This window comes from Folsomia candida, unplaced genomic scaffold (genome assembly GCF_002217175.1).
Source record: "Folsomia candida strain VU population unplaced genomic scaffold, ASM221717v1 Fcan01_Sc025, whole genome shotgun sequence".
In the NCBI taxonomy this organism is placed as follows: Eukaryota; Metazoa; Arthropoda; class Collembola; order Entomobryomorpha; family Isotomidae; genus Folsomia; species Folsomia candida.
This window is the reverse complement of record NW_019091217.1, coordinates 1,539,628-1,564,508: the sequence shown is the minus strand read 5'-3', so window position 1 is coordinate 1,564,508 and position 24,881 is coordinate 1,539,628. Positions and strand designations below refer to the sequence as shown.

The window sequence follows — 24,881 nt, the reverse complement described above, 5'->3', positions numbered from 1 at the left end:
CTCGCCAACTTTCTCTTGTCTCTGAGAGAGAAAGTCACAAAGTGAAATGGTTAGTTGGCTAGCTAGCTGTTCACTTTGCTCACTTGTGCAACTATGAATTTACTTTATTTTCTTGCTCGCAAAACTTGGAACACGTTCCCTCACATCATCCTTTAAGAGGAGGAAAGCAGAATGAATAAGAGAGTCGAGGCATGAGGGCCGTGCAAGGAGCTAAGTACACACGGCCAACCAGCACTGGATAGGGTTTTAGAGTCCACACTGTATGCATGACTTGGTCCCTTCGTACGTAGCAGTGATGGTCGTGCGACATTTTAACATTTGAGTTTTCAGTTTTGGCAAGTTGAGATGGTGGTAGACTAACTAATGGGAACGGAGAGGATTAAGTGGTCCACTATAATTTTATTCGGAGCATGAACACCACTTTGGATCTTTGTTTCACTTTGTGTGTATAAGTATGTACATGAGCATGCAGTGCGGAGCGACCAACTCCACCAAGAAGTCAGGAGGAGATGCTTAATATCCTCCATTTGTACTCCTTCACTTATTGCCTTTCTCTTCTCCAGCCAGGACAAAAATGGCAGAGAGGGAGAACGGGACCCATTTCTCTAATTGGAATTAGCCAACGAATTTTTCTCTTTGCAAAAACTTGTTTGTCTTGAAGCAACTTTCCAACTTTGTAATGGATCTTTTTCCATCCCGCCTCCTCCTCGGCCAGTGACAACCTTATAATCCGCGCATCCTTGATTTCACCCCCCTCACACATTCAACTACGCCGTCACGCTCTGCAACGCTCCTAATGAGATGCGTCTTAATTTCTTTGCAGGTGTGTCAATGCTGCGACTCGCCGACTTGAAAATCCCCTCTCACACCATCCGCGGCCAACCCGTTCGACTCGAGTGCCACTACGACCTGGAAGGCGAGGCGGTAAGGGGAAAATCCGCGCTTATTGCAACTCTGCCACTGTCATTAGATGTAAAATGTAATCGTTTTTTGCTCTATTTTCTCTAGTTGTACTCCGTCAAGTGGTATAAGGTAAGCTCAACCGTAAGTGTTTGGGTGGGGGGATGACAGGCATGGCACGAAGAGTGAGTGCCTCCTCTCCAGACGGAGAGAGAGGCAAAACAAACCATGTCCTTCTTGTGTTTCAATCTCGATGATATCAATTTGGATGGGATTTCAGGATCAGCACGAGTTTTTTCGCTTCATCGTGGCAGACAATCCGCCGGCCCAAGTTGTAAGTGCTCGTATCTAACATTGCGCTGTGCCTTTGATACATGGTTGTTCATCCTTGCAGGTGAATCTCACTGGAGTCAACGTTGACGTAAGTTAACCATAAATCAACCTTATCCATCCGCTGATGGTAGTTGTAGTGCTATTGCATGAGACTCAGCTCGGAACGTCTAATGTGACCGTGTGTGTGCCATCCAGGCTTAATAAGTTTGAATGCATGCAGGTGTCTTGGTGGGTGGGTCGGTGGTGGGGTAGCCAAATCAGAGGCAACAACATCCTTGGTGACTTACTCTCTGCTGCTCTGGCGTGAAATATGCCAGGGTGTTAGGGAGAAAGTCGACGACACTGAGGAAAAATTGCACCCTCTCAGCCGCCCACCCAGGCCTCGGAGAGACAGAAACCTGTCTCTCCCCATGACATAACATTTTAATATCGCTCCTGCTACTTACTCACTGCCTTCCACGGCGTGTTGCTCCTCCAACCTCAGCTCACACACACGCTCCGCCAAAGCCCCCTCCACCAGGTACAAAGTCACTTCTGGGTTAAAAGCTTATTTATTTTCCTAAACTTTTCTTTAAATGAAAAGTTCCACTTTTTATTTCCTCCGCCTGCCTCCCACTCGCTGGGCCCAGCTCTGCGCCAGTTTTATTTATTCGCAACTTCACAATATCAAGTCCTCTCTCTCTCACTTTCTCTCCTGCCCGCGATGATTTATCACCCGGATACATTACCCGCTCACTAATTATTGTATTTTCTTGCTACGAATTACGGCCCATCTTAAAAATTGTCCTCCTCCTGGCAAAATGTATCCCTTATTATTGCTTCCCAAATAATAGTGGGGGACACACCACAGCTGCACCTGGCTGCCACATGCATAAGTCCGCGTGTCACTTTTATCTAATTTGCAGACCCAAGACCAGAGAGAGAAAGGCATTAGCCTCATTTTGGGAATGAATTATTGTGGTCAAATGAATGACATTCTTCGTCTCCACAACACAATAATACGAGTTGTTTAGAAATCACACTTTCATTAATTAACATTCATGACAAAAATGGGATTCCTTCGCGGCAGGGACTCTTCGTTCGCAACGCGTTGGCTCGTGTCGCAGTTTGCATTGTTTTATGAACACACTGCTGCGTGTCCCAGGGTGTGACATCTCTATGAATTGAGTGAGTGACAACCTTTGTTGGAGGCAGACAAGACAATCTTCTTTTTGGTTTTATTTGTCGAGAGGAATGTTTACGATGGACTACGTAGGCGACCACGGAGAGAGAGAAGGAGAGAGGGGAGAAAGTGGGTGAATTTGGTGTGTTAGTACAACAAAAGTTTGTTTGGTTGGGTGGGTGTGGGTTTGGTGGTGGTGCGTGGAAGCCACTGTGCAGTTCTTGAGAAAGAAGAAGGTTTATCAGATCCGATTCTTCAGCCTAAACCCAATCGAACAAAGCTCGTTACCATCCACCCATCCATCCAAGCTCATGTTTGTCCTCCTCCTCCTCTGCTACCTCCGCCGTGTGTACCTTTCCACTTTCTCCCTGGTCCACCGTCTGCTAGGTAGGCCAGAGAAAGAAAGTTTCATGCAAAATACGGCATCAAGTTAAAATTCTGCTGTGAAAATCCATCCGTAACCGAAACTCGATTAAAAGAAGACGCCACCACTGCTCCTTCTCCTTGGTCTTCTGTCTTCTTCAGCCTGCCAGCCCACGCTAAAAGGAGACGCTGTTACCAAAGAGAGAGAGAGAGAGGAAGATGGATTTCGAGATCATTAGAATCGGAGGGATGTTGTGCATACGGAATGAGTTTGACGACGATTCGACGTGGACAAATATTCCATGCAGATTGCCCACTTTCTTGGCACTTCTCTCCATGTCGTATATGCCGATGAGACGAATTGAGTTACTTTTCTGGCCGGATTGGAGCTCTCCCATCAACTTTGTCTCTCCTACGACTTTTTCTGCCCTACATGAGGGAAGGAAATGCTTCATCTTTATTAGGAGAGAGGTGTCGTCCCTGCATGTTGTCTCACTTTCTCTGCTGACAGCCTTTATCTCACTCCGCTCTGTCTCTCTCTCTGCTAATTTATATGCACCGTCATACTCACTTCATCGAGATGAATACTCGCTCACTCTCTCAAATTCGCATCGAGCCAAGTTAACGAAACTTTAAGTGAAAGTAAATCATGGCTCCAATTACGTGTTCTTCTCTCCTCAAAAGCACGGTTCGGGTTCTCCTCCTCCTCCGCCTCCTTTGAGCACAATGGACTTGTTCCTCTCCTCCTGTTGTAGATTGTTTTATGAGTGGATTAACTACATTCCGTCAAAAATTCTCTTGGCATTCACAACACGCCCGAGATGAGAGTTTTCTTCAATATAAATCAATCAGAGGCAGGCCGAGCGGGCGAGAGGGAAGCTTCTTATCTTTTAAATTATGCCAGTTATTTTCCTGCTTTCTCTTTCTCACTTTCTCCTCCTTGCCTCCTTTCCGTCACCTTTCGCAACCTCAGGAAATTATTAACCGACGCCATTCGGCCACCAGGCTCCTCAGTCCCTCCGCAATTTGCATTTTTTAATATTAGCATGCATACAGTTTCATGTACATATTTTAGTCAGTCATGCACCCGTCCACGCCCACGCCCAGGTTGGCTGTTGGTGACACTGGCAATATGTGTGTGGGGTGGGTTGGCGGATGAGCAGGAGGAGCAGCAGCTGATAAATATTAGATTGAGAAATGAAGTGAGATAAAAAGTAGAGGCGAAAATTGATTTTTCCGTTTCGACGTGGAGTATAATGGATCTGTGGGTGGTGGTGGTGTTAGTGTTGGCGTTGGAATCTACGTACGTACTAAAATGTAGATAGTTTGGGGCTCAGCTCATCCATCAAATACGCGCCCGGAGGGGTCTTCACTTCCCATTATCCTGCACATTTCAACCCGAATATTTTTATTGCACATCCATCCATCCACCACCACCTTTCTCCCAATTTGCACTTTGCATAGCCCGGAAACTCATTCACTTCACGCCAGATCGGATTCAGATCACTCACATGAATTAATTTACTCTCTCTCTCTCTCAGCCGAGGAGGGATCGAGGATGAGTCTTCTCCATCCTAGAATTAATTTAAAAAATTGCTGGGGCTCCCACACGCCAGAAGACACGGCAGTTTTCCAGCCAAAAAGAGAGAGAGGAAATCTCGTCTTCTTATTCTTCTCTCTTTTTTTATTATTAACTCTTTTTTATTCCCTCCTTCTGCGTATTACTAAATCTGGCAAAAATGTGTATCTGCTTCGGTGAGCGGGTGAGTGAGTGAGTGAGGTGACCTCTGATAAATGGCTCGGAATTAGGTTGGAGACAGCTCGGGTGAAAAATGGATTGGTGCAGAAATTGTGAAAATATGCGGAGATTAGAGAGGAAAAAAAGTGGATCTCCTTCATCTTGCTCCATCGTTTTGATATGGCTCACCACTGCTTATCTTGTGGATAACAAAACAGGGTGACACTCACTTAGATACAGAGAATATCAGGAGGATAGCAACTCATCATCACCGCACACAGCTCACTCACTCACTCACTCAGTTACCAAGAAGGTGGTGATACACACGGGGTGAGTGGTTGCGTGGAGAGTTGGCTTGTTTATTTTGGGCTAGACTTTGAAATTTGAAAGTAAAATTAGGTTGGGAAATATGATGGGATGCATGTGTTGGGTGAAGGAGTTGATGTTTATCTTCATATTCACTTATCCAGGAGGAGGATGAGATTTCGCCGCAGTGGTGGCGCTTATGTTATCATGTCTGCACTGCTCAGTTGCTTGGTGAAGCTTGGGGTGGATTACCCATCTATCACGACTCTCCACGACCAGTTTCCCCACCGAGATGGGAATATTATGATAATAGCACCAGAAACAAATGCGGATGTGTAGGTAATAATTGATTTGCTCTTTTTTCTGACACCGCCACAGCTCCCCAACTCCTCCGACAACACGGTGACACTCAAGAGCGTGGACCTCACCGGTTCTGGCGTCTACCGCTGCGAAGGTGAGTAGTTGATGAGATCGTCGCAATACAATTTTAAAATTTTGAAGGAAATTTTGAAATAAAATCTTCTTTTGGTTTAAATTGTTTCAGTCTCTGGCGAAGCACCCACATTCCAGACGGTGGGGGAAAGTGCGCAAATGATCGTTGTGGGTAAGTGTCTTAATCTTCTCCGTTTTTATGACAGCCCTCCTCGACGTGTAACTGATCCGAGTAAACAAGTCCCGCAAGAAGGAAAGCTATGTAGAAGACTAGTTTGTACGTGAACCAGAGGCGGACAAAAAAATGCCTTAATCAGCACATCAATTCTCGGGCAGTTCCCATTTTTTCTTGTAAATGTCACCCGCACGAGACGAATCCTTCATCCTTATAAACAGATTCGTCGTCAGAACAAGTAGATCGCTTCGTTAGCAGTATTGATTTCCACCACCAGCAGCACAAGCATGTAGCAATAGCTCTGCAGCATACCCACCATGTTAGCCCAGCAGTGGCACAGGGCAGCATATGTACAGAGATACGTACGTTCATGTATGAAGTGCAAGGAGCATCAGTCAGCAGGAAGCGAAAAAGTGCATCATAAAGCATAAAATGAAAGGAAGGGTCGTCGGGTGGTGTTGGATGGAAGAAGGAGCCGCGTTGGTCGTGACAGTGAGGGAAGCGGATCCAGAACTGAATTTGCAGTTTGACAAGTGGTCCAATGTCAAGTTCTTCTCCCTCGATCCGATCCGTCATGCCTATTTATTTGTTTTGCCCTATGATATGCCCACCCACACTTATCCGACTTCTGCTTTGGTGACCATCCGTGTACGCAACGGCGTGGTGATGAAATTAGCAATGGTTGCTGCAGTGAAAAGCCTAGTGTTGCATGCATGGTGATGGGGAAAGCATTCGAGTAGGATTGGCACTTATTATGTAACTTGGATGCATGACTCATTCATCCGTCTCGTCTACCCATCGACGAAGGAGGAAGTGGGAATGGGTCCATTTGATGCCAGAGTTGGAAATGTGCGGGATGTGTCGCCATGCATGGAGCAGAGACAACCACGCGACGCCATGCAAGGAATGGAACCAAGTCGAGAGCGAGAGTGACACCCGCAACCTCTTGAATCTTGATGAGATTGAATTTGTGCCTTCACTCTCGCCCTACCTCAACGTGACAAGGCGGCGATGGTCGTGGCGGTCCATTCGTCGGAGGCTCAATGGTTATCTGTTGCATATCTGTTGTGTGGCAGCTCTCATGGTGATTCCAGCACGTCCGCATTGATGTCCCCGCTGCTGCTGCTCCTTTAATAAAATGTTAAAACCAATTTGGACAAAGTGTACGTTTCTGGTGTGCGTGAGGAGAGGGAAAGTAGCAAGAGGAGTAAATTACGCTTTACGAGTCCCCTACTTTCCCACCACCATCTTTGGTGACAATACGAGATTTATCCTCGAAGCCGCACTGTGCATAGTTTAGCCAAGTCTGTCCTGAGTTTTGTCGAGTGAGGTGAGGAGAAGACAAGAAGATACAAATTCGAGTCGTCGCCCGCCTCCAGAAGAACAAAGTCCCCGTTGCGGTCGACTTTGGCCTCTCGAGGTGTACATAGACCGGGATGTATCTGTAGGTACGTACATGGACATGGAAGTGGGGAAGGCGAGAGAGTCTCATCCACGGCCACAGTATTCATTAATTCATCAAAATTTCATTAGAGAAACAATTGAGCCTTGAGCCCTGATGAACTACCGACCACTGGCACTCCTACGACTATACACTCGCTCCTGCTGCACGGACTGCTCTGCTGCCTTTGTTCCGCCAAATAACTTTCTCCCACTTATTTCAGCCGACACCTAGAGAAATGTTTAAACTAAGCCAAAATCTATACAGGCGAGAGAGAAGTCTTCTTGGCTCGTGATATGGAATCCGTCCGTGGTTTGGTTTGGTTGAATGTCGTCCTCGTCGTCGTCCTGGGTGGTGGTGCGGGTGGTGGTGGTGGCGGTTCGTGATGGTCCTAGTAAAGTTCTGTCTTTAGCCAATTATTGTGAGCTCAACCATGACTAACGTGTTCACAACTGATGCAAAACTTTCTCTTGTGTGGAGTGGGAAGGAGTCATAATGAAAAATTGGGTGGGGATGAGCCAACAGGCCTTCAGCACTTTCTCTCCCGATCTCGCTAATTCTCCTCCTGCCACGGTCTTAATTTTAGTGATGGGCACATGTAATCCCCAAATCCACTCCGTTTCTCTCTTGTAAGCCAATATCTGCCAAATTTCAAGTCACTTTCCCTCCTCATCAACGGGGAAGAAGGAGTGGTGCTGTGTCTCCCTTGTTGTGCGAATGTCACTTTCACCTCTGCGTTCACTCTTCCTCGCATCCCACGTCGCTGGCTTTGCTACTTTCCTCCTCTCCGCCGGCACTGTTGGGACGTGTCAAGTAATTGAGGAGAGAGTGTTCATAATCCATAAATCTATTAAGAGCTTTTCTTTATGGTCCTGCATCTACCTCTCATCTCATCTCACTTCCTATTTACAACCTGGCTCTCCCATGTGTGTGGCTCCCATGTGTGTGGCTGGCTCTGCTTAAGGAAAGCCATCAACAATGTGGATGGACAAACAGCTTTGGGCGTCTTCCAATATTAAATTGACGTTGACGTGGATTGCTGCTGCTGCTGCCGCCGTGAGTGAGTGAGTGTCCATTCTAGTGAAGAAGATGACACGCCGTCCGCAATAATAAAGGACGAGCAGGGAGAGAGAGAGAGCAGCCGGACGACAGATCAAGACGACGAGGACGAGGACACAATCGAGGAGTGCACACACTTGGTTAAATTGGCAGAGTGGAGAGTCAGCTCTTAATTGAAGCTAGAGGGAAGAGAGAACAAAGCATTTTTTTCCACATGTCCACCTCACATCAAACTATTCATTGGACTCGACTCGGTCCAAACTTGTCCGTTTTTCTCAAACTTTCCCCGTTTTCCTCGACGACGTCGACGAGTCATCGTGATGATGGAAGTAATAACGGGATGAGGAGGAGGAAGTAATTCAACTCCATTTCTCTCCTTTCCCTGCCATCCTCCTCCGTGGAAAATGAGATGGATGAGGACCACCTCGGGGCATTTTAAGTCGGGTATTTTGCTTGAGAATTGGATACTTTGGTGGTGGTGGGCTGGTCATTGAGGCAGCAGGAACGATGGTGGTGGTGGTGGAGGACAGATCAAGAAGTGAGGGCGGAAAGTGACTTGGCTCTGGGCATTTGGTCAATTGAATTGGATTTCTCTCTTTCTCTCGCGGAATGGGAGAAAGGAGCAGAATGGGAAGATGAGGGAAAGACGATGGACGGGCAGAATTTACGACCACGCCACCATCGTCACGGACTAAAAGCAAGCCAGCACATCTTTGCTCCTTGTCCAGGCGACACTTGGACTTGTCACTGCCACCATCACGCCAGCCTCGTCTCCTCCACATTCGTATGGATCTGCCTGGATGCTGTCCAGTCTACCAATGCTTGATTTACAGATCATGAGCTTTTTATTCCCCTCGCTGCCTATGTCTCTCTGCCTGCCTCGCTAGGCTCGTCCTGGTGGTGGCTACTTCTTTATGAGCTCTCCCAACTCAACGCCAAAGCCAAACTGTATTTCATGCTTGGCTTCTCCAGCCTCCACCACCACTTGATCCATCCAACGGCCAATTCATAAATCCGATCAGGTCCACCCACCCACGCCACGCCGAACCACACAAGTACGTGGCGGCAGTGGTGTAATCCTCTCCCTACGTCCTGAGCTATGTGCGACCTGCATCTAATAAATTATGTACGAGGAGTCGAATCTGCTCCTCATTATAAAATGGTAGAACATTTTTGGGGTGAAAGAGTCAAAGTGAAAGCAGCTCGCTTCGTGTAATCGAATTATTTCACGCGACCCAATTCTGTCCTCCTCAGTCTCTTGATAATCTCTTATTTTAATTGATTTGTCACACATACGTTCTCGCATCCTGCTCCACTCGCACACGTAGAATTGCAATTCAATTGAAATTGCTAGCTGCCAAAGAAGTCTAAAAAAGTCTCACCACCAAAAAAGTGGTTACACAACATAACGCATCCATGCAGACGCGTGTTACGCATCTGGTGAATGTATGTATGTGTGTACATATATTTGTACAATATGCCTGCACTTGGAAGTCGTGTCCTCTGCGTCTTTCTCCTCCTTCTCGTCCCAGTGAATACTTAATTACACGTGTCAGTCCCATTGTTACAAATTCTTATCGTGTCTCCCAAATAGGCGACAGTCCAATTAAATAATGCAGTGGGAGCGTAGGGAAGCTGGAAAGAAGAAGAGCAGTCGTCGTCGTCGGACTGACGAGGATATATACATTCTTCGCCCCGTTTCTAATTACATCATCACGTTTCACGCCTTGGGAATTCCCATCTCTTCTCCTTTCCTGCGACGACTGCTTCTTCTTCCGAGATTTCCTCTCTCTCCAGCCGGACTCGTCCCCATATTCTCCCCGCTCCTTTGTTTCGTGGGGATGGCCGTCATTTGAAATTTTGAAGTGCAGTCATCTCGCCAAAGTATGAATTGTGAATACAAATTTTAAATTTGGATTGTATCTTTGCCGAATGAGATACCTTATTTTTGGGAGCGGCGATTACGTTCCAGTCTTTCTCACGTAATCATCATCCCCATGCCATGTGCGGAATGAGGATCGGTGGCGGTGGTGGTGGTGGTGGTGCAATCCGAGTGATCGGACTTGGATCTGAACAAAGGAACGAGGATGGTTGGAGAAAGAAGGGAGAAAAGAAAGTGGGAGAAAATGGTCCAAACTGAGTGCAATGTTCATCGTCTACGTATGATGCTGGTGGTTGAGTTGGCTCGGTGCATATGGGCATTCTCCATCTTTCTGGGCAGGGAGGCAGGGTCGGGGTGAGTGAGATCGGGTGAATGGCAGTCTTTGAAACTTGAGCAGAAGGAAGAATTTCGTTTAGTGCCCATCTAATAACCTTCGGCTTAGTGACATTCTGTTTCTGTGTCTTAAACAGCTCCACTCCACTCTTGTGTCCTGATTTGCTCTCTCTCTACCAAAACCACCACCACCACTTGTACATACTGAGGAGAGGAGTTTATGATGCAAAATGTGTGCAGAATCCCGGCTGCCCTTTTATTGTGGCTGGGAAACGTGTTCAGAGTTCCGTTTCGAGGTTTTATGACAATTTTTCCCTCTCGTTTTATCACCTTTGGTAAATCTAATGCCTTTGCATCACTCTCCTCCTGGCATGGGACACACGAGGCGGCAGAATTTTCGGCGTGTCCACTCCAACACGCCACGTTGTATGTACATGGCACCTCTGCTTTCACTCGAGCTTCCTCTTTATTTGTACTCCCATTATTGCCCTCCACTTGACTCGCTACAAGCAGCCACTGTTCAAACAGACCACGACAACAGTAGCGAGAAGAGGACCCTTCACACCTGACACCACGACGCTGGTCATACACACAGGCGAGACCCAGGATAATAGGGACGGCTGGAGGAGGACACACGTTTGGTGGAGCCGTTCGTGTCAGTTTCTGGTACAGAGAGTTACGGAGAGGAGACTACTAAGTGGCAGTGTGGGCCACGTTTTCAATTACCGTCCTCACTCTCTCATTACTATAATCTGATAGTGAAATCGAGTGCTGTGGTTGGGATGGACGGACTTGTGTGCATGTACATAAATGGGTACATACATACATATGTATAAAGTATGTACGTAGGTAGGTAGCCTGATGTGGGAGTGACACGACACTCGGTTCATGAGTGCAAGACTTTCTACCTTTTCCTTCCTGCTTTCCTTTGTTTGTTGGTTAACAACTTTTCCGGTGATGCCCAGGAGTGGTGCTGAACAAGTGTGTGCCATGTGTGCGATCGAATGACCATGTCATACCACATGCTGACCATAGTTGAGATACGCTCGTGATCCCAAATATATAATAATTCCGGACCCCTTTATTGTTTTATTTCCCTTCATCTGAAACACAAATTTGGTGGTCAGACGGGGTGTGTGCAATAACTAACTGCTTTTCAATTGCTTTTCCTGGTGGGAACCATACCAGACCTCGCTAACTATATGCTCCTCGCCATTGTTTGTCTATTCCGGATATTCCTCTCCTGCATTTGTTGTCTCGCTTGGTTGGGGCGTCTGCTGGGGCTGGAGTTGGTTTTGTAGTGACTCCAAGAAATTGGGTGGAGAGGAGGAGAAAGCCCTCGAGAGCTGGAGAAGAGAAAGCAACTCTTTTGGACGACAAAAGATGTATCACATGCAGGAGTGCAGTCAGTCAGTGCTTCTGCTGCTATGCTGCCACCCGAGCGAGTGACATCCCGACACTCTCGTCGTGTTATGTTTCCCTGATGCTGCCGGAGAAATTAAGTCAGACAGAAAGAGAGAGAGAGACAGGAGCAAGTTTTTTGTCTTCGTCTTGTTCAAATTAAATGGGTCGTAATTCATTATTTCCTTAATTAATTTTTGCTGGCAGAGTTCAAGACGAGATAAATATGGGATGTTCTGGTCGTTCCATTTCCATTTGGAGTACAATCCTTGTTGGTGGTGGGATAGAGCAAGTGGTGTTGTAATCCTTCTGCAATTTGTGCTCGAGACACACGTTATTGTTTATGAGGCGGCCAAAGTAGGGCGGCTGGCGTGGGGAATGTTTAGTATTTACAATTTATGTAATTTGGGCCTGGTGTCGATGAGTATGTTGCTTGGCTCTTACGCTCCCTGAGGAGATGTTGCTGCCTGACTTCTTTCGCCCTGGAATGGGTTCGGTATGGGCCCAGAGGTTGTTGGTGGTTCTGCTGTGCTGGGTGACCTCATCTGGTTCTGGAGCATTTTCATCTCAGGTCCGGTGGATCTCTGCCAATTCCTTCCTTTCATCGCCATCCAATCAATAAATGTGCTTTATTTTATTTAACTGATCCCTTCGCACCTGCTCTCCACGGATTTCTCCATCTTCAGCCACTTTCTCCGTCTTCCTCTTCATTGGCCAGCTTGACAAATTCTCCAAACCCGCACCACCACTTGACTACTTGGCTCCTTTCCACTCTTTCCGCAGCCTTCCCTCCCGATCTCTTCGTGGGCAGGTAGGTACGTGCGGCAGAGACGGGATCGCATTTAAATAAGTCGTTTATTCCCACTTTGACACCTACAGCTACAGATATTGCGCGAGAGGAGTGGTGCTATCAGCAGAGCAGTCACCACAATAATCCACCGCTCCCATAAATAAATGGCATTGTAGGGCTGACTCTTGTTGACGGTTGTAAAACGGGGGCAAGTTTATTCCTTCCTTCCGCTGCTGCATGTTCTGCGAGGAGGACGCGATACCTACGAGGACATTGTTGATCCGTGTATACGCCGAGGTGGTGGTGATGTCATATCCTAGTTTTAATGTTATTTATTGCCCCTGTTTGCCAACAGATTTACCCGACTCGGGCGGACCACAAATTGAAGGGACTCGACCGCGTTATGGGATTGGAGACACCGTCAGAATCAATTGCACGTCATCCAGATCAAGGCCTGCAGCCAAGTTGGCCTGGTTCATTAATGCCGACCCGGTATCTCAGATGCTCGTACACATACCTTTCTCTCTATTTTCTCTCTCTCTCTCTCCCCACCTCCACCTTCTCCATATTTCTCTCTCTTTCTCCCGTCGGAGCCACCTTTTGTGCACCACTGGCTGTGCGGATGATGAATATCTAATTATTTCACTCTCCTATGTACTCACTTACTCGCGGGTGGCGTCGGTTCAAGCAACAAGGCCACACACAACAACAGCACGAGGCAGTCTTTGGCCAAAAATAGGAGCCATTTCCTCCCTGCTTTCTTTCTCCCACTCGTCTGCAATCCCCGAAGGAAGGAAGAAGGAAGGATTGGCTGATTTATGGGGAAGATTTATAAGATATGAAATCAGGAGTTGAAGAAGAGATGAAGCAATTATTGTTATGCGTGAGAGGCAAGCTTCACCAAATAACCCACCGTCGACGACTCTCTCTGCCCGCTCCTCGTCCCTATTCATAAGTCTCTCAACGGATTTATATAATAATGCGGATGAGAGAATTCCTTCGTGGGCTGCTTGGTTGGTTGGTGGTTTGGTCGACTTGGCTCTGGAAAACATTGCATTATTATTCCGCAACCAGCCAGACAAACATAACATAACGGAATAATGGGGAGAGCGGCGGAGAGACGGCGGCGATGCGGTGGTCGTCGTCGTGTTGTTGTTGTTTGTTGCTTGAACTGATGATGAGAAGGAGCTCATTCCGACTGATGGGAGTAAAAGATGTGCTCGAGATTTCACCCGCTGTCAACTTTATTGTTCCCTCTTCTTCTTCTTCTTCTTATTCGTCGACCGTCCACTTTCACTCTCTTCTTCTTCCTCCTCCTCGTCCTCCTCCTCCTCCTCCTCTCGCTTTGTTATCTCGCCTCTAATTGTCCATGTCTTGTTGATGGTGATGCATTCAGGCGGAGGAAGCTCTTCTTCGACACTTCCCTGTCATCATTGACGACGATGGACTCGAGACGTCCATCCTGGGATTAGAATTTAAGGTACTAATAAGCCTACTACATAATCAGTAATCCACGGCGCTCTAATCTCGCTGGTGGTGGAAGAGGAGAAAAATAACGAGGGCGGTGTGGGTGTGGTTGTTCCAGGTGCGGCACAAGCACTTCAAGAAGGGTGACCTCAAGATGAAATGTTTGGCCACGATTGCGAACCTGTACTGGCGAAGCAACGAGGAGAGCGTGGAAGGGGACCGACCCCAGAAAGCCCCCGTTCTCGAGAGCAGAGAAACCTTTTCACCTGGAAAGAGAGGTATACTTACATGAAAACGCGACTTACATGCTGCTTGCCCGAGAATTATTATTTGTGTTCCGAGTCGTAATTCAGTGTGGCAAATTAGTGCGTGGAAGTAAGTGAATTGGGTCAAAGAGCATTTAGTTGAGCTTCCTTGAGTGTATTAATGGCATGTTGTGGAATAATCCCTGAGCAATTGGTTCCATCCGGAGGGAGACGGATTAGGTAAACAACCCAGATTGGTCTGGCTGACGGAGAGAAAGCGAACCAATAACCCGGCCAACAGTATTTATTCAATATTTATTTCCCCGAATCTAATAAACCCTTTGATGATTATGATGTTGCTTTATGTGATGTGATTTACTCTCTCTCTTCACTCTCGCTCTCTAATGGGAGGCATATCCTCAGTCCTGGGTTTGATTGAGGGAGACGGCAGGGTGCTCGGTATCCATGCATGTTTCGGGCATTACGGGTGAAAGTCTTGTTGATGCTCGGCGGATCGTCTCAGGCCCGTATTAACGTAGTAGTCAGTGAGTGAGTGAGGAGTCAGTCAGAAAGTGAGGCAAGGAGGGAATTACCACCACTAATTGCGAGCTGAAGCATGAGGTTTTATCCCGATGATGATCACATCACCTTTTGGAAGATTACATGACAAGGCGAGTTAAGCTAACAAGAAGGAATTACGTGTACATATGTCGTGTGCTTATGGGTCGTTGTGTATGCATGGTGGAAGGCCTTCCATACTGCCGCCTGCCTCAGTCAGTAGTGCCTCGTTATATGTCACGATTACATCGACCTATTGCAGAGCTAAGAGAGAGAAAGAGAGAGATGTTATCATCGTAAAGTGTGTGGTTTGGATGGAAAAAAATAAATGGCACGCCAACAAGCATTGCCTTACAACATGGCGCAAGAAGCAATCAATTCCTGTCACTCTTTCCGATCCGAACCACTATTTTTGATAAGTAACGCCGTGTAGTGAGTGAGCGGGTTTATAGTTGTACGTACACGAGTCATAACATCTTATCATCAATAATGTCCAACCACCACATACATGCATAACTGCAAATAGCTCCACGACGCGAAATAAAATACTCTCCCTTTGTGACGTAGGCATTGTCGGATTAGGTTTTATACCTACTTTCACAACGTGATGTCTAAAATTACGTAATCGCTTCAGCCTATTAACTGCCGCTCCTTTATGGACTAGTAAATGCGCTCGATGGTGGAAATCCAACCCAGCCAATTACACGATATTTTACAACATTGTGCAGAGACCAATTAAGTGCTTTTGACAAAATTCCGTATTGACAGGAGAAAAGAGAACGCGTTGGCGGAACCATTTGCCACACATTTGTACACATGTAGTATGCATATGCATGTAGCATCTCAGAGCATAATGGCGTATGTACATGTGTGTAGTCGTAGGAGAACGAGTGGCATTTCTTTGTAATATCAAGAGCCACCGGGGACTGTGGTGGTACATATGTAGGGAGTAAGCAAGGAAAAGTAGTGTGACTTGTGAGTGAGTGAGTGAAGTGAGCAGAGTAATTTGTAGATGAAATTGATTTCCATTCCCATTTTTGTGTTTGGTGAGCAAACTGCTCGTTAAATTAAATGACTTTCCTTCTCGGCGGTCGACAAGTATGTAGCCAAAAAAAGGACTGAACTAACCGAGGACCGTTTTCTTTTCTTGTCGTTCTTTTTGCAGAAGCGTCAAGCAGCGTTGGACGGACGGGCCAGCACCCCAGCAACCCCACAACCCTGGCTTCCCTGCACCACCTCACAGTCACCATTACAACCCTGTGTAGTTTAATAGTCAGCTCTGCATTCGCCTCTGATCTAAGATAAGCTTCGGAGGCAGCGCTAAACCACAACCTGTCAAAGATAATTATCCGTTTATCATCTCGTCGCCGCCGGAATATATTTATGCAATTTCTACATAGTTCTAGGAAACATTTTACCAGGATAAAAAAAACACAAAAGAGTTGCAGCAGTTGCACATTCAATTGGACTGTGTCTAAAGTGTATAAAGGATATACAAATTTTAAGTAGAATAAGTTTCTCAGAGTTTACAAATGAACCCGTGCTCATGAAATCATGCAACAACAACTAACAACAAACTCTGCTGTGACGCCATGCATACGACGACGACGAATATGTACGTACTGCATGCCATCATCATCATCCGGGTGGTGGGTGGATGAGTCGGTTTGCTACCCCGATTAGTCGTCGTTGTTGTTTTTTTTACCCCGAATGGCAGGTCACACATTCATTACATTGCATAATGGGATGGTCTGATCTACGTCATTATTATTATGATTACAAACCATTTGGCCATGCGAAGTGGGCATTAGCCGAGAAAAAGAAAAGCATAAAACTCAATTTCACATCCCACTTCTTGCTGCATACATACACTCCACTGCTTCGGTTATCACGGTCCAGCCGCATAACTGTATCCAGCAGGAGTGGATGGTGATACAAGCCTGATTCCCCTTCATAAAAAATGTTTACGTAGGCAAACACAGCGAAAGAGAGAGAGAGCGAGCGAGGAAAAAACCTTTTAGATTTCCAATGAAATTAAGCCAATGTAATGTGAGGGGGATAATAAAAGTATTGCTATTATTATTAGGGCGAGGGTGACCTATAGCCTATGAAGTCATATGTATTTACGTGTAGCTATATGGCTCCTGGTCAGCTCGACTTGTTAGTCGCCTATAAATCAGGAGCGACATAAAAGTGGGGACGACGCTGTGTAATTATCAAGTAACATAAACCAGGAACCAAATCCAACATTAATTACTGCCCATTAAAAGAGCTGTTTATGGCTGAAACATGAATCGGGTTTATTATGCACAAGTACCAGAAGTCCCACACTCCTCCCTAAATGTTGGACGGTTGAGGTTTTGTTGGTGGTGTGTTTACTGTCGAATGGGAGTTTTGAACAGCTATCAAAATCAAAACGTAATAGCTGGACCCAGGACGACTGCCACCACCACCACGTGCACTCACAGGCCAAATGTGGAGCATTACTTTTTACTCAAAGTATTTAACTTGCTCTCCAACACTTGCTCCTCTGTGCTGTGTCCCTTTCTGCTATGTGATCCGAATTATGAGGCGGAATGTTGGTCTGGTGGTCGGGGAATAAAATAAATGCAAATGAGGCGAAATTGGAACAAACACTCTTTGAGACATTTGTTGTAAGTGGTTGTTGTACTTTTGTTGCTTTCCTTACTTAACACGCCAGGTCCCATATCTCCCAAACGTGTGTAACAACCCAAATAAATGTCGTGTTTCCTTTGTTCCGTTCCGAGTTAGAGCAACATGTTCCTCTTGCTAAGCTCGGTCCCGTTCTTGTCCGGGTTGATAAGTGGTTAAGGATAATAAATGTTTCTTAATTACTATATCCACCTGCACATATTGAGCACCCACCTTTCTTTACTTTCCCTCACTCTCTCTCCTCCCCTGCCAACCTACACCGCACCGCACACACCACTTGACACACTAATCTCCCCCAATCTCCTCCCCCATCCGAATCTAGTTGCCCCCATCCCCCCCATTCCCCATTCTCCGTTACTCCGTATTCCTCAGGCACACCCACGTTACACAATTTGCAACTTTTTCATACATGTGCGTCAAGTGAGATTTGCAATTCCAGTCAGTCAGTTAATTATTCCTAAGCTACTAACACATGTATAAGTACGTACGTACATATGTAAGTAAGTATAATATAATGTAAGGTGTGTACGTTTCCTGTATAACGTAGTAGGGTTGGCTGCTGTATGCATAAACTAATTAAGCACGAGTTAAAGTAATTATAAATTAATTGGTGTAAAAGGAATTCAGTGCAAATATGTGTAGCACATGGAGGCGCAAATCAGCATGCATGCACTTATCCTAATTAATTGGGTGGTGGTGGTGGTGCTTGGTATTCATAATTACTTGTTATACTCGTCTAAATAATAAATGTGTACAGAAAAGTCATCCCCTTCTCCGAGCAACAAATAAATACCCACAACACACCCACCCAGCCAACCAACCACCCAAAAAGAGCTAAATACTATTTATAATAATAATCATACCAATAAATGTTACATCGTTGTTACTCTAATTAATTCTAACTGCATATTTAATGCGATGCGATGATGATTAAGTGATTATTGAGTACGACACCGTGTGCACTCCTGCTGCCGGGAGAGAGAGAGGACGAAGAAATAAATAAAGCGTGCGAGTAAAATGAAGTAATGAAAATTGTTTAGCCCACTTTCTTCCTCTTTCTCTCATTTGAATAAAAGTCTCGTCGTCGTCGTCGTGATTCTGCTGCAGCCCTCTTCTGTTATCTCATCAAAGAATGATGCCTTTTCTCCCGTTTTACTTGGCGGGATTGCATTGCACTCATTACTTTCCTCCTCCTCCTTCACTCTGCGACCCACATTCATTCATCCCATTCGGAGGAGGAGGAGGAAGAAGACGAAGCTGAATATATAAAGCGAGGAGAAGATTCATTCAGCCTATTTCGCCCAGATTACACTCACTTAAATTTGAATGAAACTGCTCAAAAGTACAAATCTTTTGCTGTACGAGACAAGTGAAAGTTATTACCAGGCTGTGCTACACATAAGGATAATGCGGTGCATAGCCATGGTTCACCCCTTCACTGGAGCAACGGCTGAGCGTTCCTCTTAATACGACTCCACACAATTACTAAAACTCCCACTTGCTTTGCTTACTCGGATGATAAGAATTCTTCTTAAGTTCTGAGATGTACGTCTAACTTTTGAGCTTTTGACTCTTCCTTCGCTCCTTCCTTACTCCGTTGGTGGTTCGTTTTTGGGCTCAGTCCGTTCATGCAGCATGAGTCGTCTTCCTACTCGGACTAATGATCCCCCTTCCTCGCTCGCTGGGTGGGTGTGGCTGGAAGAGAGGAAGAAATAAATAAGACGGGGCAGCAGTAATTCCTGGTTTGATGGTGGGCATGGGCTCGTCTCGTGCATGGTGGTCAGCGAGGGGAACGAGATGATGGAACTGACCCGGAAATGAAATAAATCGAAATATTAAAGGGAAGGAGACGTGATTAGGAGTCGAGTAGAGGAGAAGTTCGTGGATGGTCATGTCACATACTTTCACCGGAGATTTATCCTGAAAAAGCTCAACTCTTTCTTTCCCCGTCCTTCGTGGGTTTCAGAACTGAGGAGTCGTCTCGTCATTTTATAGCCTTCCACTTTTTTCTGCCGAGATTTCTTTCCCTGAGCAGTGCAGGGTCGTGGTCGTCATTGGAGCCACAAGTCGTCGGTTCATCCGAAGACGACTTTTGGGGGCAGCGAAGTGGAAAAAAGATGTTGCTTCTGGAGCTCTTTTATCTGTTCAAGCGGTCCCATAATTACCAGTCTAATGGGCCCCAGTTAAGAGAAATTGAGGGTGCTCAGCAGAAGACCAAGATCTCCATCTTAAATCTCTCCCAACCTCGAATAATCTGAATTTAAACGGAGGAGCGTAGATTTGTGGCTGGAGATAGACAAGGAACAGGAGGAGATTGGGACGCAGAAGAAGCAAGGGCAGCAGAGGAAGTTAGGCCATGTCCATTATTATCCACAAGAACCGCTGGCCGTCTCCTGCCCTCCTCTCCTTCTTGGCGGCGGTGGTTGGTTAGTTAACCAACTCACTTTAAATGCTAATCCTTATCCAACTCGGTCTCAAATGAGCGATATCATTTTGTCACTCGTCCCATTACTTTCCTTCACGTGACACTAAAAACCCTTAAAACTTCATGACCGACGACCAGTCTGTATCGCTTCATCCCCGCCAAACTCTCGACTGCATCGCTTGCTGCTCATTAATAGATTCACGGCCCGCTGTGCTCCGTCTTTCCAATTGCTCCGCCGCCGCTTGCCAGGAGCAAGAGGAGGACGGATGGAAGGGTTGGTGGAGGAGAAAGCAGAGGCAAAGAGGGCACTGAGTCAAGTAGCCATAAAAAGAGCACTTTTATGAGAGGGACACAGGTCACAGTGGGAGTTGTAGATGGGAGATGAGATGGCAAGTAAATGTCATAAAAAAGCAGAGTCAATCCCAATAAAATACCTGGTCACCACCACATCCAACCTCCAGCAGCACGGACAAACCCCTGTGTCAATTTCCTCACTAAAAGTAAAAACTCATTTCCTCCGCAGTCACATATTGCGGACAGAGTCAATCAAACGAATGGCCATTTTTTGTTGCCCGCCTGCATATGCATGCCTTCGGAGAAGAAAGCAGTGATCAAGTCTTGGGAAAAGAATGGGTCCACCACCACCAGGACTGCTTTCACCAGTCAGTTAGCAGACTTGTTATTATTCCTATGATTTGAATAAGAGTCAAGTGTGCATGGTGGTTGGGGAGCACAATGGCTGTTTCGTTTCCTCGGGTGGAGGAGTAGTGGTGGTGAGATCTTGACATGTGAATTTGGTGGCCTCTGGACTGTGTGGAGGTGGACAATGGGAGACGGACGGCAGGAGGGGGTGGTCAACAATGAGCAGGCCACTCACTCCGGGAGCAGAGGAGGAAGGAAAGGTAATAAAGAAATGGTCATGGATATGCGTTGGCCGTGTGTGCGGAGAAAATAAGAAGCAGGAGCCTCTCCGCCTGGGCATGTGAGTTGGTAATTGAGGAGAAACATGCAAAAAGTACATCAGTTCACATTTCCCCCTGCACCCCATTGTTCTTCTCTCCTTACTACCACTCTTAATCTACATATTATTAGTTCAACGCCATGTCCCTCGTCCTCCAACAACGTGAGCGGCTCTCTCCCTCCCTCAACATTGTAAAAATCTGGAGAGAAAACAAATTTCTCTTGTTTTACAACACGGTGGATTGCCAAATATTAATTCTCTCCAGCAGGAAACATAACCACGGTGCGCAATAAAAATCCGAGGAATTAATAGCTCTCCAGAAGCAGCAGCAGCAGCGTGGCAGGCAGCAGCCTTTCTCCAGCTTTCTCTCTCCCCTCGCTCGTCAACCAAACTCCTCATATTTTGTATGCACTCACTTTTCATCCTTTATGCCAACTACCACACCATGATGACATTTAAATTTGGTTGGCATTTCATTCCATTTGCTGGCCCAACTTATTTATCGCCAGTGGAATGAGACGTTCCCTGTATCATTTGGATTTACTGGCTGGGCAAGGAAATAAATAAACGGGAAGGCCAAAATACCAACCACCTTATCCCGCAACCAGTAGTCTCTCCCACTCCATTGTCATAAGAACCAGTGGAGGACGAGGCAGCAGAAGAAGAAGAAATTAATTGGTGGAGTGAATAACTGGACTAAAGGCTTAATACGTACGTACATAAGTTTTGAGGGAGAAATTGTGCTGGGTCAAATAATAGCGTAACGTGGAGGCAGGGAAAGTGGTGGGGGTGGTGGGCACATAAAGCATGAAATCCGTTTTATCTGATTCTTAATATCCCAGAAAGGAGCAAGTAGGAGAAAAGCGAGGGTGGATGATGGCTGACCGGGTTTGGTTGGAACTGCTTTTTGGATCTAATGATATAATGGAATTACACTCTTAATCCAGAAATTACACGAGTGGACTTAGAGGCGGCGGGTGTATTGCAGTGGACACGCTTTCCACACTAATCCACACTTGAATAATGGGAAACCAAGAAAGATTTATGCCCTCTGTTTCACGACGACGACAACTATTATACTCTCCGGCCTTTATGCACAACAATGCCTCCCTTCCCTTATCTCTGGCCAGTGCCTGCACTTGTACCTGCACTCTCTCCGACGAAACCGAGGCCGAGAAAGAAGAAATTCTTACTAGTGTCGCAAAAGTAGACGGTGCATAAATGTTGGGCTGGTCCATTATCATTGTGAGACGCATATTTATTTACTATTGTCGTGATGAGTCAGGACATGATTTCAATATCCACAAATCCACCCCAAATTCATGGCTTAAAAGAACGAGGAAAGGAAGGAGGGAGGGAGACACCATAAAGTAAGAAATCAATCGGAATATTAGCCCAGTGACAAGCGGTCATCCCCAGATTATGGGTGGCAGCAGTGCATCTCTCTCTCTCTCTCACTTTCTCTCTCTCATCTCCATATTTATGATGTGAGCAGATAGATGCGAACACAAGTCAACCGGGACGCGATGGGATCACGGGACAAATTCGGATGGATGCAGCCGTACAAATCTGCGGGAGAAGGTTTATTGCTTATTCTATTCCCCTCTCTTCTTTTTGACCGGATTTTACTCACCCTCGCACCAACCATCGTACCCACCCGCACTTTTACCATGGCAGTCGGCGGAACCTTCCCTCCTCGTCTTCACAGATGGACTATCAATGACATGACACCACACCCAACACTGCCATGGTTTTGAATTGATTCCATCATTTTTTTTTTGTTTTTCACTGCAGAAGGGGCTCGATGATGCCATTCCACTTGTTCATCATCTCTTTCCAAAACATTTCCCGTTTGTTTTTAGATAATGGAGTGACTGGCATGGTGGTTGAGAGGAGCTCTCAGCCATAGCGGCTGAGTATGAGTTGAAGTCGGTATAGTCGTCGTGGTATCACACAGGGTCCTCAGAGAGCCGCGTTATATCTGGGACCAAAGAAAGCACTTGAGAAGAAGAAGAAGAGAAAGCAAAAGCAAAGAAGCCATTGTCACAAAATTGGGAAGGGCTGCCTCTGCTGCCGAGATTGGGAAAACGTATGTAAACCACTTTGTAAATATTTAAAACTCTTCTTATTCCGGATAGATTCCATCCACTGCCTGGTCCCGACTCGAATTTTTGGCTTCCATTATTTCTCATCCCACTTTCTCCTCCTCCTCTCCGCCGTCGCTGCTGCTGCTGCATCAACATCATCTCATCGTCCTCCTTGTTTGTTGCTGTCGACCTCTCCAAAATATAAAGAAGAAAAACACTGGAAAGAAGTTGTGCCCACATTTAATTAAAATTTGTCAGCACAACGCTCTCTTTGGCTCGCTGTCCTCTGACATTGTGAGGGTGTCGGACGCAGCCAGGCCAAAGGAGGCGTACGTACGACACTGGGTGTGGTGTTGTTGTTTTAGGATGTTGGCAAATTTTTCATGGTGTTATAGTCACCCACTCACCGCTCAGTCAGAACTAATGCTGCTCGTGCTACCCACGAATTAAAATTCAATGAGACTTCTCCATCTCTTTCTCGTTCTCATGAATCTTTCCCCACTCCTTCAGCCTCCTCGTTTCATTACATGTTTTGTGTATTCGAACCACAAAGAAAGTTAAAAGTATAAACTTCTTCTTGTGGGCTTTTGGCTACGGTCGTGTCGCTGCACAAGCTGAGTGGTGTGTGGTGTGTGTATCTATGTGTGTGTAGTTGTGCCTGCCTCCCAGCTAAACTCGTCCATATTCATGGAGTGTGAGATGGAGATAAATTGCACTTTTTCTGATTTATATTCCCCGTCTGTTCCTCCTGTATTGCATTCTAATTCGCATCTCATCTAACCAGCAGCAGGAGACTGCTACATGGTTGCCGAGGCCTCTCAAATCCACCCATCAGGCCACACCACACCAACCATTTATTTATTATGCATCGCCAACGTATGTATCACGGAAGGAGAGAGAGAGAGATTCAGCCCCAAGGAGTATTACTTCCCCATTTTTGAAATGAAAACTACCATCATCACCGACCTAATTAACTAGTCCACTCCAGAATGAACTGCAGAAAGTGTATCAAGAGAACGGATGAGATGAACTGAGGATCCACCAACCAACCAGCCAACCAATCAACCACCCTGTAAATTCATACGACGACAAGGACAGGCATCATCCCTCCGTGATTTCTCCCGTGAAAGGAAGGAAGCCAACCCTCCTCCTCTACCCGTCTCATCTTCTCAGGCACAATGAGAATGTGTGTGTCGCCCTGGGCCACATGTCAAAGCAGAGGAGCTCAAGTATACAACATGCACAATAAGACAAAATGATAATAATAATAATAATGTCACTCGTCCTGGATGACGAATATGTAATGCGGTTGATTACAGCGCCCATATCAACCATCGAGCCATCCATCCGTCCGTTCTAAATCTAAATAGTAATAATATTCTTGCTCTGTCACAGGAAGGATTGCTGGGCCCCTGACTGAACCTAAATGCGTTATCTGTCTCACTTCCTCCCCTCGTCGGTGGATAAGCCTTTCGTCCCACCCACCCACCCAACTCTGGTGGTGGTGGAACAACGGGCGGGAGGTTGTGTGTGGGGGTGGAGGAGCTGGGTTCGGAAATTGAAATTCATGAAGATGGCAACATTCTGCAGATGTGATATTTCATTTGAATACTGCGAGAAATTAAATGAACCCATCGAACTCGAGGAGAATTGGATTGGCATACGGATGGGATGATGCGGATCAGAAATGCGAGCTCCTTCTGCTTACAACTTGCTTATTATATTGCAATTTATTAGAGAGAGAGAGGGCAAGGAGGATCTACCTGTTTATTCAAATGGATCGAGATGGAGGCGGCCGGGAGAGGCAGATAGCATCATAATCTGTCAGAGTGAGTGAAGCGGCTATAAAAAGGGAAAAGGCAGTTTGAACATTAAAATTCAGGGAAGCATTTGCTTTTGGGGTGAAAGTAATGGATGGATGGAAGATATCCACCCAAACCACACCACCACCCATCTCGAAGAAAGAGGGAAAGGAGGGTCTACATGGGGGCGTGGTTGGGTCTACTTTATGCCCCTCATAAAATGATCACTTTCTCCCAGCCATCATAACCACCCATGAACACTTATGTGTGCCTACCTACCTACGACGGGTCTCATCCTCCACTGGCCAGACGAGGAGAGACTGAATGATTTGCATAACTGCATCCAAA

At 46.2% G+C, this 24,881-nt stretch overlaps 1 protein-coding gene across 2 annotated transcripts in view; it reads left to right on the top strand.

Moving 5' to 3' along the window:
* The window catches only part of LOC110859285 (cell adhesion molecule 2), a 54,157-nt gene extending 35,877 nt beyond the window's left edge, over positions 1 to 18,280 (top strand). Inside the window, exons 2-11 of one of the 2 annotated variants that reach the window (XM_022108202.2) lie at positions 824 to 924; positions 1,009 to 1,032; positions 1,181 to 1,234; positions 1,295 to 1,321; positions 5,181 to 5,256; positions 5,347 to 5,406; positions 12,671 to 12,807; positions 13,712 to 13,795; positions 13,901 to 14,060; positions 15,751 to 18,280. In XM_022108202.2, coding sequence (XP_021963894.1) covers positions 824 to 924; positions 1,009 to 1,032; positions 1,181 to 1,234; positions 1,295 to 1,321; positions 5,181 to 5,256; positions 5,347 to 5,406; positions 12,671 to 12,807; positions 13,712 to 13,795; positions 13,901 to 14,060; positions 15,751 to 15,890 — 863 coding nt within the window. In that variant the 3' untranslated portion in view covers positions 15,891 to 18,280. Of the gene's footprint in view, positions 1 to 823; positions 925 to 1,008; positions 1,033 to 1,180; positions 1,235 to 1,294; positions 1,322 to 5,180; positions 5,257 to 5,346; positions 5,407 to 12,670; positions 12,823 to 13,711; positions 13,796 to 13,900; positions 14,061 to 15,750 lie in introns of both variants that reach the window. The other variant, XM_035859354.1, reaches the window with a different exon arrangement.
* Positions 18,281 to 24,881: the final 6,601 nt, after the last annotated feature.